The 15,937-nt window shown below is 46.8% G+C and overlaps 6 protein-coding genes across 6 annotated transcripts; 2 read left to right on the forward strand and 4 right to left on the reverse strand. All coding sequences in view use genetic code 12, as the record gives it.

The window, feature by feature from the left end:
* Positions 1–1,392: 1,392 nt before the first annotated feature.
* On the reverse strand, positions 1,393–2,415 carry GRP1 (Grp1p; the record flags this gene model as incomplete). The annotated part of the gene is made up of 1 exon (XM_025488851.1): positions 1,393–2,415. One exon carries the CDS (start codon positions 2,413–2,415, stop codon positions 1,393–1,395), a length of 1,023 nt encoding a protein of 340 aa, XP_025343618.1.
* A 1,699-nt stretch (positions 2,416–4,114) lies between these two features.
* CXQ85_005253 (uncharacterized protein) lies at positions 4,115–4,747 on the forward strand (the record flags this gene model as incomplete). Its single annotated transcript, XM_025488852.1, has 1 exon — positions 4,115–4,747. The coding sequence occupies one exon, from the start codon at positions 4,115–4,117 to the stop codon at positions 4,745–4,747; it is 633 nt and encodes a 210-aa protein (XP_025343619.1).
* A 327-nt stretch (positions 4,748–5,074) lies between these two features.
* On the reverse strand, positions 5,075–5,722 carry CXQ85_005254 (uncharacterized protein; the record flags this gene model as incomplete). The annotated part of the gene is made up of 1 exon (XM_025488853.1): positions 5,075–5,722. The coding sequence occupies one exon, from the start codon at positions 5,720–5,722 to the stop codon at positions 5,075–5,077; it is 648 nt and encodes a 215-aa protein (XP_025343620.1).
* A 136-nt stretch (positions 5,723–5,858) lies between these two features.
* CXQ85_005255 (uncharacterized protein) lies at positions 5,859–8,954 on the reverse strand (the record flags this gene model as incomplete). Its single annotated transcript, XM_025488854.1, has 1 exon — positions 5,859–8,954. The coding sequence occupies one exon, from the start codon at positions 8,952–8,954 to the stop codon at positions 5,859–5,861; it is 3,096 nt and encodes a 1,031-aa protein (XP_025343621.1).
* A 2,859-nt stretch (positions 8,955–11,813) lies between these two features.
* On the forward strand, positions 11,814–13,463 carry CXQ85_005256 (sugar porter family MFS transporter; the record flags this gene model as incomplete). Its single annotated transcript, XM_025488855.1, has 1 exon — positions 11,814–13,463. The coding sequence occupies one exon, from the start codon at positions 11,814–11,816 to the stop codon at positions 13,461–13,463; it is 1,650 nt and encodes a 549-aa protein (XP_025343622.1).
* Positions 13,464–13,627: 164 nt separating this feature from the next.
* Positions 13,628–15,196, reverse strand: HGT12 (Hgt12p; the record flags this gene model as incomplete). Its single annotated transcript, XM_025488856.1, has 1 exon — positions 13,628–15,196. One exon carries the CDS (start codon positions 15,194–15,196, stop codon positions 13,628–13,630), a length of 1,569 nt encoding a protein of 522 aa, XP_025343623.1.
* Positions 15,197–15,937: the final 741 nt, after the last annotated feature.

Consider the following 15,937-nt stretch of genomic DNA (forward strand, 5'->3'; position numbering starts at 1 on the left):
TGCTTACTAATTTGATATGATGACAAAAGGGAAGTATATGATTGGATAAAGAGGGAAAGCCGCATGGTTTGTTATCCAGGCGAGGTATGTGAGGCTGTAGAGGTGAATGTGTTTTGAGTTTCGGGATGGCAAACGGAAGGTGGGGAATTCTCGGGGTGGAAAAGGAAAAAAGAGGTATTCCGTGGTCGGCTCCGAGAAAGAAAAGGCAGGATCTGATTGGCTAACAACGTGTGGGAAGAAATATTGGTGGTTTTTTGAGCTGGAACGCTGGGTTTTCCCTGCCGTGGTGGGTGCTAAAAGGCATTTTGACGCGAGCGAAGGTGTCAAAAAATAATGGACCTGTAAGGTGCGAAGTGAGGATTTTGCAGCCAGTGCGCCATCGAGAAATCGTAAAAGTAGCACAAAAAGGGAAAAGCGTTTATTTAGATTTTTTTATTTTTTTGGGAGATGGCAGGATGACTTTTTGAATTATGCAGCTTGACATTGGTTGGATTTACCGGGATGGAAAGGAGAGGGAAGGTGGTGGAGGTTTGGAGGTTTGGAGAGAAAGAGGCCTGGTGGAGTCAGAGAAGATGGTTGGAGATGGGTGGTAAAATTGGTCTTTAAGGGTTGTCTTGGTTTGAAGAGGTAGTGGGTTTTGAGGTTTAAAGTGGAACTGTGGTTCTTTAAGGAGGGGAATGGGAAGAAGTGGTGGGTGTTTGATGAGTTGTAGGTGGAAGTAGACAGTATGGTAATGGAAGTAGTCAAGAGGAAGTCTCCTTTTTTTTTTTTTCTGGTTTACAGCTTCCAGGTGGTTTCTTGAACGATTTTGAACGATTCCATTAGTCGGATCTCTGGGGGTACCGTTTATGGAGGGAGTTCGGGACTCCATGTTCGCATACATTTAGAAGAACCAGCATAACCCTTCCAGCATCGGCTAGGAGGAGCAAAAAGGCCGATGGAACGTATTTGTGAATGTAGGGAATTAGGTGGATGTTGGGTAACTTACTTTTTATGTAAGTTTGGGATTTTAGTGTTCAAGGTGGTTTGTGAAGAGTGCTCAGTTCGAGTAATGTTCGTCAGAATTGTGAAAGTTATGGAAATATAGAATATCTACAAAAATTGGGAACGCCAAGTAAAACCAAGAAAGAAGAAGATATCTATGAACTCATTTTTGGGCTGATCTTTGAAGTATCGCTTGCTGGCTAAGGGTAAATCACTGCCTTTACTTTCTCAACAACGTAAAGAACCAACACCAACACCAAAGTACACTATTTACCAACATAACATACCCCTCTACAATCCAAATGGGTAAATCATCCACTTCATTCCCAGAAACCCTCAAATACAGTCCTCTGCCACTACTCCCCCACTTAATACCAAAATCATTTTATCTATCTATGTACCACCCCCCTAAACCTTCTGGTTGGCCTGGATCTGCTTGACAACGTCCACGATAACCTTCTCGAAAGGCACAAACTCAAACAGAAGCAACTGCCTTGTTTTCTCGTTATTCTTCACCGCCAACGTCGAAATATCATTCTCTCCCGATCCTGGCGTACCCTTAGGCAAACTACCAAACTCAGGGAAGTTCTTATGCACAGCATCAAGCATCATTTGCACGCTGAAATTGCCATTGGCCATAAAAAGTCTCTTTCCAGCGGTCTCCTCCTTCTGGAAAGCCAATAAATGGGCACGAGCAACGTCACGGACGTCAATGAACCCACCTGCGTCATTAGAAAACGAGTCACCTTCCTTCAACTTCAAAAGATCACGAATCATCTCATTAGACGTGTTCAATTTACCCTCAGCTTCGTTATCAAACGCCTGAGGACCAAACACGTACACTGGATTAACAGCAGCAACCACAGGAAACCCATCTGTTTCTTTTGCAATCTCCCAAGCCTTCTTCTCTGCAAACGTCTTGGCTCCATAGTACGCACTGATTGGATCCTTAATAGCATCTTCATACGTAATACCATTCCATGAAGACTCATCAAACGTCAACTTCCCATTCTGTTCATCGTCAGCAGAGTACAAAGCAGCGTCACTGGACGTCACCACGACCCTCTTTATACTCTTATTACCAGCCTGAACCTGTTTCTGGATACCTCTGAACACACTTTCTGTTCCTCTGATAGCAGGCACCACCAACTCGTTCTCTGGATCCGTAGTATCGTAAAAGAACGGCGACGCCGTATGAAGCACAATATCCAAATCCTGATGTTTCTCAAACACCCCATCGAAAGCATTGGGTTCACTGATATCTTTCACTATCTCATATGAAAACAGGCCTCCACTCAAGTTCTTCACAAGCTTCTCTCCCTTGGCGTCCAGACGAACCGTTCCAACAACCGTGTATTTCTGCTCAATGAGCTGCTTCACTATATGCTGTGCAATGAAGCCAGAGGCTCCTGTGACCAAGACTTTGACCATTGCTTGTGGTTGCAAATGTTGTCGACGTTAGTGCGCACATAGATAAGATAAGGTGGAGGGAGGACAACAGCTAGGGGAGCAGATAAAGGTGGAGGAAAGTAGAAATAAGGTGTTTTGGGATGGAGGTGGATGGAGGAAGGGAAATGGGAAGTTTGGGTGGGTTTGGATGAATTGGCGTGGGTTGGTGGTACTTGGTTGGCTTTGGGGGGTATTGGTAGAGGAAGGAAGAAGTGGGGGAGCAGGTTGGGTAGGTGGAGAGAAGGAGAGCGTCAGGGGAAATTGTGGATGGATTTATGGAGGTCTGTTTTGGATGTTGGTTTGGTTTTTCAGTGGATTTAGTGGAAGTGGAGACTTATTGACGTTGGCAGTGGTGGTTGGATAGAGTGGTAGATCTAAGTGAGCTATCCATATTGTAACTACTAATTATAACAGCTTACAGAGGATGATTTGAGGTAATTGACAGTTTTAACATTGAGATAATGCCCTAAATATCTTTTTCTTGGATCAGTTAGGCCATTGTTTTGATAGCTACAGTGTAGCTCTTGAAGTACACCATATATCCATACTATCTATTCACCTATCTTTCCCTTCAATTCCAATCACTCTCTAAATTCCAACCAAACGGATTCCTTCCTTTCCTACTAATTTCACTCAATGGAATAATTTAAATTACCCTTTCATTGTTGACTTTTGCCCAACGTGCTCCAGTATAACCATTGCGCTTGCATTGGTCAGCAGGCTTACAAAGCTTCCGTTCAGCCTTAAACAAGCCGTGACTCAGAATTCTCTTTTGAAATCTAATCAATTCAATTAGGAAGCCAAGCCTGACAGATTCAGGCAAACTGTAATCAGAAAGCCTCTAGCCATTCTACAACCTACCCTATCTTCTTCAATATGTCAGCGGTAACAGACTGAAGCCTCCACCTCCAACATTCAGGAACCTATTTTCTCTAATACCAATTCACCAGTCAAATACTCCCAATACTTGCAATTGAGTACAAATGAGAAAGCACCACTTCTACACTGCCAATTGTAGTCCACCAATTGGCCATCTCTACTCTCCAGCCCACCACCACCTTCTGCCTCTTCGTCCACCCCCTGTCCACCGTTTCAGAGGGGCAAATAAAGTTTCGTATTTCCATCGGTTAGCCCATGTTTACTTTCTTCCCTGCCTCCATCCAGCCAGGGCCCACTTACTAACCAACTCTGACTCTGATCAGCCCACGCAGTCAGATCCACCCCAACCCGCCAATCAAATCCACGAAAAGCACCAGCAAATAGTTAAAACCACCAACTCTGCCATCCCTTTGTCATCACGATCCCCAGAACAAAAAAAAAAAAAAAAATAAGAACAAACCATTAACACCAGCCCTTTCTTAGTCAGCACCACTTTTGGCTGCGAAACGGTCCCCCACAGTTCCCCCAATCCACCAATCAAACCTTCCAAACCTTCCAACCACCAAATCACCAAATCTACCTGCCACGCCTTTACGTCCCAATTTGGAAAGTCCACCCTCCATCGCCCACCGCCCACCGCCACATCACCTCATATCGTACCTTTTTGCAAATACACTGGTCCCAATTGGGCAGCTGACTCATGCGAGATAGCGCGAGAGATAGCGCATATAAAGAAGGCCTTTTGCAACCACCCTTCTTCTTTTTTTATCTATTCAACAACTCAACAACTCAACAACTCAAAATGTACATTCCTAAACACTATAACGAGGATAAATGGGACCAGAAGGAACTGCTTATTGTGCACCACCCGCTTGGAACGTTGGTGACGTTCGAAAACGGCAGGATCATCGCTAACCATATTCCTTTCTACCTCCACACCGATAAGGAAACAGGCAAACGGTACTTGCAAGCGCATTTGGCGAAGAAGAACCATCAGTTGCCTTCGCTTCAGGCGAACGAACACGTTTTGGTGATTTTCCAGTCGCCAGATTCGTATATTTCACCGTCTTACTACCCAGAGAAGGAGAGAACACACAAGTTTGTGCCCACATGGGACTTTGCGTCGTTGCATGTTTACGGAAAGCTGCGTGTGGTGGACGACTTTGACTTTGTTAGGCAGCAGTTGGTGAATTTCACGAACCAGAATGAAGTCGGGAAGGAGGTTCCTTGGAAGGTATCTGATGCTCCAGAAGGGTACCTTAAAATCATGCAAAAGGCAATTACGGGGCTTGAAATTGAGATCGAGGAGACCGAATGTAAGTATAAGTTTGAGCAGAAGATGTCCAGGGAGAATATAGATGGTGTTGTGAACGGTTTGGCTAAAGATGGGGTTAGTGAGGTTTCCCACTTGGTCAAACAGAGCAATGAAAATTGATGGACGGGGTTGAGAGATGCTTATTTATATGGATTGTTTGGTATTCTTGTTGTTTTTGGAGATAGAGCTTTGGTATTGGTGTCTAGCTTTTAATTATTGGATATGAGGTGTTTCCTGGGTGGTTTTTTCACTTTTGTAGAAGTAGCAGCTTTTCTTCTTGAAGGGCTTCCTTCTACTCGTCTTCTACGCCTACACTATCATTATCGTTGTCAATCTCGCTCGTACCCGACGGGACCCTCGAGACCCTCAGGCTGCGACAGTGTCAGTATTTGTAGTCCTATTTGCGCCCTCACGAGTCTCCTGGATAGCTAGTCTGTCTGTTTAGACTCAGTAAGGGTTGAATCTTCCGCCACGGAAGCCACCGCCGCCACGGAAGCCACGTCCACGGCCCCTATGGAAACCTCTACCGCGGAATCCACGTCCACGTCCACGTCCACCGCCTCTAAAAAATCCTGGAACATTTGTTCTCTTCAAGTTCACCTTCAACGTTCTGCCACGGAAATCGTGCCCATCGTGGACTGCCACGGCTTTGTGTGCACCTTCAGGCGTCTCAAACTCCACATACGCAAAACCCTTCGGCTGGCCAGTGATCTTGTTCGTTTGAATGGTTATACGCTCCACAACTCCACAGTCAGCGAAGAACTGTTGCAACTCCACAGGGTTCGTGCCGTAGTCCACATTACCAATGTAAACAGATCTGGAATCAATCTCAGCCTGCTCAGCAGCTTTCTCTGGGTCATTGGACCGAATGGATGCACTGGCTTGCGTGTTGATCTCATTAAGAGCATCGGCTTCTCTTTCCGTTTGCTGTAACCTTTCCTCTGGAGACTGTTGTTTCTGTTGCTGTTGCTGTTCTGGGGCTCCAGCTGGTGGTTGAATGGTTGTCTGAGCACCTTCGTCTATCTCGAAATCTTGCTGCATCTCATCATCTCGCAAAGCCTCGCTTTGGGCATCCAACGGCACCGGTTCCGACATTTCTTCCTTGTTGCAATTGAAACTTTTTAAAGAACAGTAGTAGTGTCTGCCAGTTTGCGACTTTTAGTGCCCCACTGGTTACGATGATGCGGCTACACACAGGTCGCAGCGTTATCAACACCATCAAGACGACATCTTAAAGAGGCGGTAAATTACGGTCTCTTTTTAAAGACAGCCGTGTCGCTTTGATGCTTCGGGGCGCCGAAGGTGGAATATCCTGCGGCTTGTGTCCTGGACTCAAACTCATGCGTTCTTCTCGAATGGAGCCGTACCCGCGGCGACCTTTCTTTCTGAGCCCAGACGCCAGGAGAAGCGATGCTGTTTCGTTTCGGTTGAGATCGTCGTCGCTTTCGTAGCCGTTGTCAAAACCTCCAAATTGTGTATCTTCGTCTGAAGTCACTCTCATGAACGTAGAGCCTGGAGGCATGGGGAAACCATTAGGCGTGGTGAGTGGTTTAGGAGGCTGCTTTCTAGGACGGTTGCCTAGGAACACGACAATTGTGGTGAAAAGAATGCCAAGAAGAAGGATTCCGAAAAGTACACCAAGCGCCACGCTGAACCAGCCAATGTGAATACGGAGGAAATCGTCATCATTCGAAAACCAGGCCAAGTTGATAGGCTTCTCGATTAAGAAGACACAACTGGCGTTCTGGGCCGCAGAGGTACATCCATGTGTCACGATCTTGATCTCTTTATCTTTGTTGTATCCAAATGCTGAAAGGCTGGACGAAGGTTCCTGGGGCTTCAACTTCAAGTACGTCTTGCCATTATCGTGGTTCTTGCGACAACTGAAAATACCATCAGAGCGGTTAGTCTGGATTGTGAATGTTTGATTCGTTTCAAATGGCTGGTTAATACAACGCTTGAGCGTTAAGGCGTCTTCGTTACGTAACAAATGAAGTGCAAGAAACTCTGGAAGACGTCTGAAGTCAGCAGTAATGTTCATTGACTCAAGCAGCTCAGGCTTAGGTGCTAGAATTGAAAAATTAGATGCCACATTCTTCTTATCAAGGCCCAACGCGTGATTGATCTCTGGAAATTGTTCGATGAGCGACACGAGAGAGTACTTCTTGTTCTTATTCTCGGTGGTTTCAAGCAAATCACGCACAGAGACGTGAAAGTCTTGAGGTAAGATAAGTTTATCGGTGATATGAATCACGCCCTGACTGAAGAGAACATCCGAATTGAGAGGCACAGAAAGGGGGGTATCGTTTAACTTGATCATGTGGTTAAAATCGCCCATTCTGTAGCTCTCACTGATATTCAAGACATCTCCACGGAGAGTTTTAGCAATCCTGGAAGTCTCGATATCGTCTTCGAGGCCAAAATCCGAATAGATGACATCCTCAATAAATAAACCCTTGAGTACATCCTTCATCTTCTTTGGATGTGCTTCCAAGTACCTTAAAACAAGCCCGAGATTCTTAATGGACACTTCTTGTGGACTATCCTTCATACCAGAGAAAGGTTCCCAAAGAGTGTGACCACACGGAAGAATGACAGAGTAGCCTTTATAATTATCCTTGACCACATTAAGCCCATGAGTGCTTAAGTGCTCCAAGGTCCACATGCAAAACTCCTTATCAATCTCAATATGTTCTAATCTTCCATTGACAGCGCCGTCTGTGAGAAGTTCTGCCAATGTATGCTTGAGAGACGAAGGCGGCGAAAGCGTCTTGTCTCCAATATAAATGGTGGTGTTTCCAACAGCTCTGTAAGGATCGCCGTATGCACGGATATCATTATTAAAAGTGGTGATTATCTTTCCTTCATGGGAGCTGCCGGTTACCTTGACCTTGAAACACAGACCGATACGTTTGTTCAGGCAGAGCTTGGATGTCAAAAGACGTTGGTACCTTTGAGTGGACTGTAAATCCTGGACGGTATCCAACTGACCCTCCATGAACTTGTAAAGAGCATTCTGTTTGTTGCTGAAACCTGCAATGGCCAATTCATCGTCATCCTGAAAATCGTCACGATCAGCCACATCCAATAGAATGGTCTGGTTGGTGGTCTTTCCATTTATGAGCTTACCAAGCTTTCTAAAATTAAGTTCGTTCACAAACTGTGAATAATGCAATGAGTAGAGTACCTTGTGCGGTACAAGAGCTGGAATGGTGAAATTCAATGCTGTGAAGAAGGAACTCTCGGGATCATTACTCTCCGCATCGAAAATATGAACAATTCCGTCTCTGGCAGTAAGACCCGTCGAGTTGAGGGAAGATGCAATAATACCATTGACGATAATCTGGTTTGTTTCGTCATCAAGGGCAATGTCGTACTTGGGAGGCTGCACAACGGGCTTCTTCGGTTTCTTCTTCTTTTTCTTACCCGTAGAATCAACCACCGGATGCGTTCCGTTGACTCCATCCACAAGTTCTGGTATAAGCCATGCCCTGAGCATTTCCAGAATGTCAGCGGAAATCTCATTGATGGCATCTCTCGACGTATCTAGATGTCTATCCATGAGAACTCTGTGTAAGGACGTATAGTAGCGGATTTCCGCCTCCAGAAGCGACTGTTCCACCAAAGCATCCAGCGGTAGAAGAATCGTAGATGTGTTTCCCAAAAAGTCCACACATCCCGGGCCATGGACCTTTGGATGCAAGAAGACCAGCTGAAAAAGACCCTTCACAAAGCTCATCTTATGCCCATTAATATAATCCGTACTTCCGTCCAACAAAAGCTCACATATGCTTGGCTGGAGCGGGAGTAGCTGGTCGATCGCCTGAACGAACGAATGCTGGTGTTTGGCGTAGAAATCAAACTCCACAACCTGAGCAACGTCATTAACATAGTACTGCTGCTGTTCAAGATCTGCGGTCAACTTCAACGGGAACGTGATATTACGGCCATGACTCTCCCTCAAAACATACTTCGAGTCAGCCACAAGATCCCGAGTATCCAAGTACCCAATGCGTAGTTTCTGGTCTGCAAAGTACCGCAAGAGGTTCTCCCTGGTATCGTTTCGAAGCACCTCATCGTCCACAAACGCCAGGTTCACAGGAGCAAAAAGCGTCACGTTTTGTAGTTCGTTCACCGCAGGAATCAACCCGTTCCGCTGGAGATGCCTAAGAAAGTATGAATATTGAACCTCGGAAGACAAATAGTCTATTATAGATGAAGGAGACGGTTCAGGCGGTAGCAGAGAGGTTGAAGTTGGTTTGGATATCACGTGGGAGGGGAATATAGCAACGAGAGCCCATATTAGGTAGAAGACGAAGGGGAGCATTGGGAAGCAGTAGGAGGTGTAATTAGATGGAAGGTGATAATGCTCGTGTTGATATTAGGGGTCTTGTGTGCAGTACTGGGCTGATAAGACGAGATGGAACGATAACAAAAGGAGGATCGTAGAGGCGGGGTGGAAGGTAGGAGGGTTGATTTGGGGTTGAATTGGGGAGGTTTCGGTGGAGGTTGTTTTTGGCTGGAGAAAAAGGGACATGTGGGGAGTTAGTAGGGATTTGGCAGGGTGAGGCTGTTTCAAAGGCTACATAGAGGTAGTTAAAGGGAAGAGGTAGTGGGAGGAAAAGGGAGAGGTTGGGAAGGATTGGGAAGGGTTGGAGAATGGCTGGGAGAGTGTTGGAGTTGGAAGGTTGGTGGTTTCTTGGTGGAACGGTATGGTTATTAGTGGTGAGAACGTGGTGAGGCTGGACTTAGAAGGTCATTGAGTACTGGGAGTATATTATAACATAAAGCGTCAAAAGGTGCTGTTAAGAGGTTTCGATGAGCCTTTTTGTACAACTGAATATGCCTGGGGACACTTATAGATGTACTGCTTCTGCTCTTATCTCCATTCGGTGCCATATGAAACATGTATAACAATCGTTCTGACACATACCAGGCAAAGCCTCCAAACACGAATTCTCCAAATACGAGCCTAAATTCTCCCAACTCTCCATCCAATCAAAGAACAGCTTTCACCTTCTTGTAAAGACTAATCCAGGAGACTATCCAATGTCACAGGATACTTTTCTGGAACCAACGCACACGGCCGACTAAAACGGCCTATACTTAAAAGCCTGACACTCCCACCAACCGTAAATATAACTCAAAACCCAAAATCAAGCTTCCAGAACGTACTCCAAGCCACTGGAACGCGATAGCCAGAGAATGCTGATCTGAATAATCCTCCAAAGATCACCCATAGAACAATTCACATTCCTTGACCTACCAAGACGTGTTTCACCTTTCTTCACCACCCTCCCATTATATAGACAAGAATAACCTGTAATAAAGAGCCCATTCAAGGCAGCGAAGAAAGCTTAATTCGCCCAAACCCACTTAAACTTCAAACTCCCACCGTTCTTTGTTCTAACTTCTAGAACACCCGCCCAGCAGCCCGTCTCCAGCTGGCTCTTAACCCAAACAGCTCTGGATTCATCCATTTTAGCAATTTCCAACTCCACTCTTCTAAGTTATTCCGTGAAATGTCCCGTGTGGCTCGCCCTGGCCCGTTTCGAGCGGGAATTTCAAGCTGCCCACCAACCTTAGCCCTCCCACACGTCTCCCGCCCACCTCGTATTTCCCACAAAAGAATCGTTCCTCCCATATCCATGTCTACAAAGAAAGACAATCTAGAGCTGTACCGGAACAATTCACCAGGCAGCTTGATGCATTGTGAGCCCTGCAGTGGTGCACCCCAGACGAGGGGAACTGCAGCCGTGAGGTCATCGACAGGAAAATACTGTGGGGGGCTTGTAAGAGCATGAGGGGAAATATCCACGACATTTCGGCTTTTCTTCGGAGAATAACCAGACTAAACGAACCCTTCTGACTTGTCTGGCCAACCCAATTTACCTATATTTGGTTAATTTGTGGTTTGTGTTAAGCCCAGGAAAGTAAGGATCCTGCGAGCATAAAATGTCGCGCGGCGGCTGGCTGCAAATGGATAAACTGGAGACTTGTCTGTGGCGGGTGCTAATTGGCCCAATTCCGTGGTAAACCAATAAGGATATATCCCTTGTCAGGTGTTATTCGCTGGTTTGGAAGTGCCGTATCGGAAATACCAGTGGGGGGCGTTCAAAGAGTGACTCTTCGCTAAGTAGAGGGGTTCGGGAAAACAATACTGTAATCCGGCAATCACGGCAACTGGAAGAACGTACCGAGCTGCCCAGTAGGGCTAGGTAGGTCACCAAAAGGTGGTACTATGTTGCAATGGTTGTGTTTTGGTGGTTCAAGTGGAGAGGAGGTTACAATTGGAGAGGTTTGGGGCTTTGTGTGGTGATAAGTGGCTGGAGGCAGTGAATGGAAAGGCAGGTCTTGTTTAGACCTGTTTGGCACTTTTTGATACTTGGACGTGTTTGGCTTCGTGGGAACTCCTTGTTTAACAACCCTCGACACCAGACACCTTCGGTGCCAGGTGCCTCGCTTCTGGTTTATCCGAGTCAGGTCTTGGCTGCCAACGTAACTGCAAACACAAGAACCACTGGAACCTCCAACTGCCACGAACAAACAATTCCCACTTCTTAGTTCCCAGTTCTTCCTGGGATTGGCGTTTACGGAATAACTGGGCTTTCAATGGCCCAGCCTGCCCAGCCATCCACCTTATGTCCATTGTCTTAAGCAAGCCCCAAGAACCGATGTTTCTTGGACTCCACCCCAAGAACAACCAAATCTCTACTTTCTCTCTCTTTCTCTTTCCTCTAATCTGTCTCGGCCCGCCGGGGCTGGTTTATCCGGAACCTCTCTCGGCCCCCCACCATCTTCCTCATTTCGGGTTTCGATCTTCTTCTCCACCTTTGTACATTCTCTTTAACCTTCTGCAAGCCTTGCAAAACCATCCCTGGATCCTTATCCAGAAACAGGCTTTGCCCTCCCACCAATCCCAGGCCTTCTCCTGCTTTGTGCTTCTCTTGGGGCCGTACGTCACTTTCCATTTGCAGCCATTATATGTCAGCCCACAAGGCTTCTCCACAGACCTAACCGTGTCTTGGCTGCCCAACCGTTACGAAGCTATTCTCGGTCAGCCACGGCAACAGAGCCGCTACACGGGTTTCCATTGTCTGGGCATTTCCAGTGGAGAAGCTTTTAGTATAAATACGCTCCCTCTCCCTGGTATCAACAACCCTCTTTTGCAACTACATCTCTAACTATGCGTTTTTCTGCGTACGAAGACCGTATGGTCAAGCCAGCTTTGGCCTTCAGACGTTTCCTCGATCGAGGCCCCAAAATCACCAACATCTACTTTATTGCTTGTATTTCGTGTATTTCAGGCTTGATGTTTGGCTTTGACATTTCGTCCATGTCTGCGTTCTTGGGCCAGAAGGCCTACCTTCGTTTCTTTGACCATCCGGGCTCTGACATGCAAGGTTTCATTACTGCTTCCATGTCTTTGGGTTCGTTTTTTGGCGCCATGACCACTTCGTTTATTTCAGAACCTTTTGGTCGTAGGGCCTCGTTGATGATATGTTCCTTGTTGTGGATGATTGGTGCTGCCATTCAGTCTTCTTCTCAGAACAGAGCTCAATTGATTATTGGGCGTTTTATTTCAGGTGCTGGCATTGGCTTTGGTTCTTCCGTGGCGCCTGTTTACGGTTCGGAATTGTCGCCTAGAAAGGTCAGAGGGTTTATTGGCGGTATGTTCCAGACCAGTGTGACTTTGGGTATTTTGGTGATGTTCTATATTTGCTTTGGCTGCTCACACATTGACGGCGTGGCGTCTTTCAGAATTGCTTGGGCTATTCAAATCGTGCCAGGCTTGATTTTGTTCTTTGGCTTGTTCTTCATTCCAGAGTCTCCAAGATGGCTTGCTAAACAAGGCTACTGGGACGACGCAGAGCAGATTGTCGCCGATATCAACGCCAGAGGTAACCGTGAAGACCCAGACGTGATGATTGAAATCTCTGAAATCAAGGACCAGTTGATTGTGGAGGAAAACGTCAAGGGATTCACGTTCGCTAACTTGTTCTCGAAGAAGTACCTCCCCAGAACGTTTGTTGCTGTGTTTGCCCAGATCTGGCAGCAAATGACCGGTATGAACGTTATGATGTACTATATCGTTTATGTGTTTGAGATGGCAGGTATTTCTGGTAACACTAACTTGATTTCCTCGTCCATCCAGTATGTGCTTAACTTTGGATGCACTGTGGTGGCCTTGTTCTTGATGGATAAGATCGGAAGAAGGCCTTTGTTGCTTGGAGGCGCCGCCATGATGGCTACGTGGCAATTTGCCGTTGCTGGTATTTTGGGAGACTACTCGGTTCCATATCCAGACTCAGGTTCGGAATCTGTCACCATTCGTATCCCAGACGACCAGAAACTGGCTGCAAACGGTGTCATTGCGTCGTGCTACCTCTTTGTCTGCTCCTTTGCCGTTTCCTGGGGTGTGGTTATTTGGGTTTACTGTTCTGAAATGTGGGGAGACTCTGTCTCCAGACAAAGAGGAGCTGCTTTGGCTACGGCTTCGAACTGGATCTTTAACTTTGCCATTGCCATGTTCACGCCTCCCTCTTTTGCCAACATCAGCTGGAGAACATACATTATCTACGCTTCGTGCTGCGTGGCCATGTTCTTCCATGTGTTCTTCTTCTTCCCAGAAACCAAGGGTAAGCGTTTGGAAGAAATCGACCAGATCTGGACCGAAAAGATTCCAGCCTGGAAGAGTGCCTCGTACGTCCCCAGAGTGCCTATTTTGCCAGGCGAAATCGACGACAAGGCAGCCACAGAGCATGCCGAAGACGCTGGATACCGCCATTCCTCTTCTGCCTCTGAACCAGAGAAGGACGCCAGTATGGCCGTCTAAGCCCTACCTTAATGTTTGCTTAATACTATAACGAATATACGTCTTACGAAACTAGACCAAACTAAGCCTGGAGCCCTAAACTCTATCTACGTTTACACTGGTTTAATCTTAGTCATGTAACTATTACCTAAATCGTACACTCGTTAGCATTATTGTCCAGCCAGCTAGACGCTGACCTCCTCGATGGAAATGGCTTCCGCCTTGGTATCGCTTCTGGTGTCCACATGGACGGTTTCTCTGAAAGCGTGTTCGGAAGGAATGAAGCCACGAGATCTCCAGGCGTGGGGCACCTTCTCGTACAACTCGTCGATCTGTTCCAAAGAAAGACCCTTGGTTTCGTAGATGGAGTACCAGGCAAAGAAGAAACACAAGAAGTTGCATCCTCCCCAGATGAAGAACACATTGGTTCCCAAGTTACCCTTATCCTTGTCGACCATGTAAGGCGTAGCGTAGGCAATACCCCAGTTCCACAACCAGTTGGAAGCGGTACAAAGAGCAACCGACTTGGCTCTGGTTCTCAATGGGAACAACTCGCCAATGACCACCCAGGCACAAGGACCCCAAGTGGCAGCAAAGAAGGCAATGAAAATACACGAGAAGGCCACAAGCACCTTCTTGGAAGAGTCTGACGAAGCAGCAACGCCCACAATGGCCACAATAAGCTGGGAAATAGACATACCGGCAGCACCACCAAGCAAGATGTTTCTTCTACCGGCAACTTCCATCAAAAGAATACCTGGAACGGTAGCACCGACATTGACAATGTTGGTAGCCAAAGTGGTAACGAAACCGTCAACACCAGCGTCGTTAAAGAAGTTGGTACCAAAGTAGAAAATGAAATTCACACCAGTCAACTGCTGGAAAGCCTGACACAAAACACCAGTAGCCAAACGCTTACGCTGGTGGTTCTTGCTGGACAAGACCTGGCCCCAAGAAGACTTACCGTACTCCTTCTCAAACTCGTAGGCGGCTTTGATATCGTTGTACTCTTCAATCAAGTCTGGGTGGTCGGTAGGAAGCTTTCTGAGCTTGGAAAGAGCCTCCATGGCCTTATCCTCTCTCTCCTTGGAAACGTAGAAACGAGGAGTCTCTGGCAAGAAGAACATACCAATACCCAAAATCAACGCCCAGAGGAACTGGAGAGCAATTGGAATTCTGTAAGAGCCAGAGTCGTTTCTAGCGTGAGAAGCCTGGTTGAACACAGCTGCCAAAAAGATACCAATAGTAATGGCCCACTGGTAACAAGACACAATGGCGCCTCTGATCCACTTTGGAGCAGCCTCAGACTGGTAAAGCGGAATCGTCGACGAGATCAAACCCACACCAGCTCCAGCAATAGCTCTACCGGCGCAAAGCAATGGAATGTCAGTAGCAGCAGTCTGCAAGATAACACCCAAGTTGAACACAATCAACGAAGACAAAATCAAACACCACTTTCTACCCAAAGTGTCACTAAAGAAAGGAGCAGCAAGCGAGCCAAAGAAAGTACCCACCGACAAGATGGACACAATCAAGGAAGTCTCAGAGGCAGTAAACTCTTCGCCATTCGAAGGGAACGTCTTCTTGACATAGTCCATAGCCATGATACCGTTAATGGTACCCGTGTCGTAACCGTATAAAACACCACCAAAGGCAGCGAACACACCAACCACTATACCCATGGTGGTGGAACCAGCTTTCTTTTCACCCACATTGATGAAACGCTGGACGAACTTGTTGTCTTCGAGACCCATGATGGAAAAGACAGTGGAGGAAAAAGATGGGGGAAAAAAGGGAGACAAAGACGGGGACTGGGGGATATTTATACCAATTTTTTGGAACCACCCAGTAGGAGGCTTTACCAGAAGATTAGGCCTTGATGCTGGTGGACAACAAGTCCCAGGGACAATTTTAGCACCCAAAATGTCGTCAAGCCTCGTTCTATGCATGTCGTGCATGCAAACATGGGGTAGACGCCATGTAAGCTCTGTTTACGGACAATTTACGGCTAAACAGCCCCGCGGCACTTTAACATTTCCCGCAGCACGTACCCCACAGACGCCGCTTATATCGCGTCGAGACGTGGTTAGCAATGATGGCGAGGCGAGGTTTTGGTAGAGAGGATTGGATTTTATGGTCAGGTTGACCCGCTGGGCCGGGTTAACTATGACAGCCAATGTCGCGACATGTGCACTGAAAATTCTCCAGAAAAGCAGTATAACGCGGTACTGTATATAGGCCGCTTTGCACCAACAGATCTTCCCAATCAGCCGTGGGAACCAAATAAGTCCATCTAAAACGCCCCTCCAGATTTCCCCAGTTGGCTTCCAAGGATGTGGGGCATCGCACGGCAGCCCATAGTAAGTGGCACTGGCGCTTGCTAGAAATGTCACCCCGTGCATGAAAAGGCACGTCTACACCCGTACGCGAACAAAGTCGCACCGGCCTATATGCAGTCCGTATACATACAAAACACAAAATAAGGCGTTCTGGCG

The sequence above is a fragment of the Candidozyma haemuli genome (genome assembly GCF_002926055.2).
Source record: "Candidozyma haemuli strain B11899 chromosome Unknown I_2014730914, whole genome shotgun sequence".
NCBI classification, from domain to species: Eukaryota; Fungi; Ascomycota; class Pichiomycetes; order Serinales; family Metschnikowiaceae; genus Candidozyma; species Candidozyma haemuli.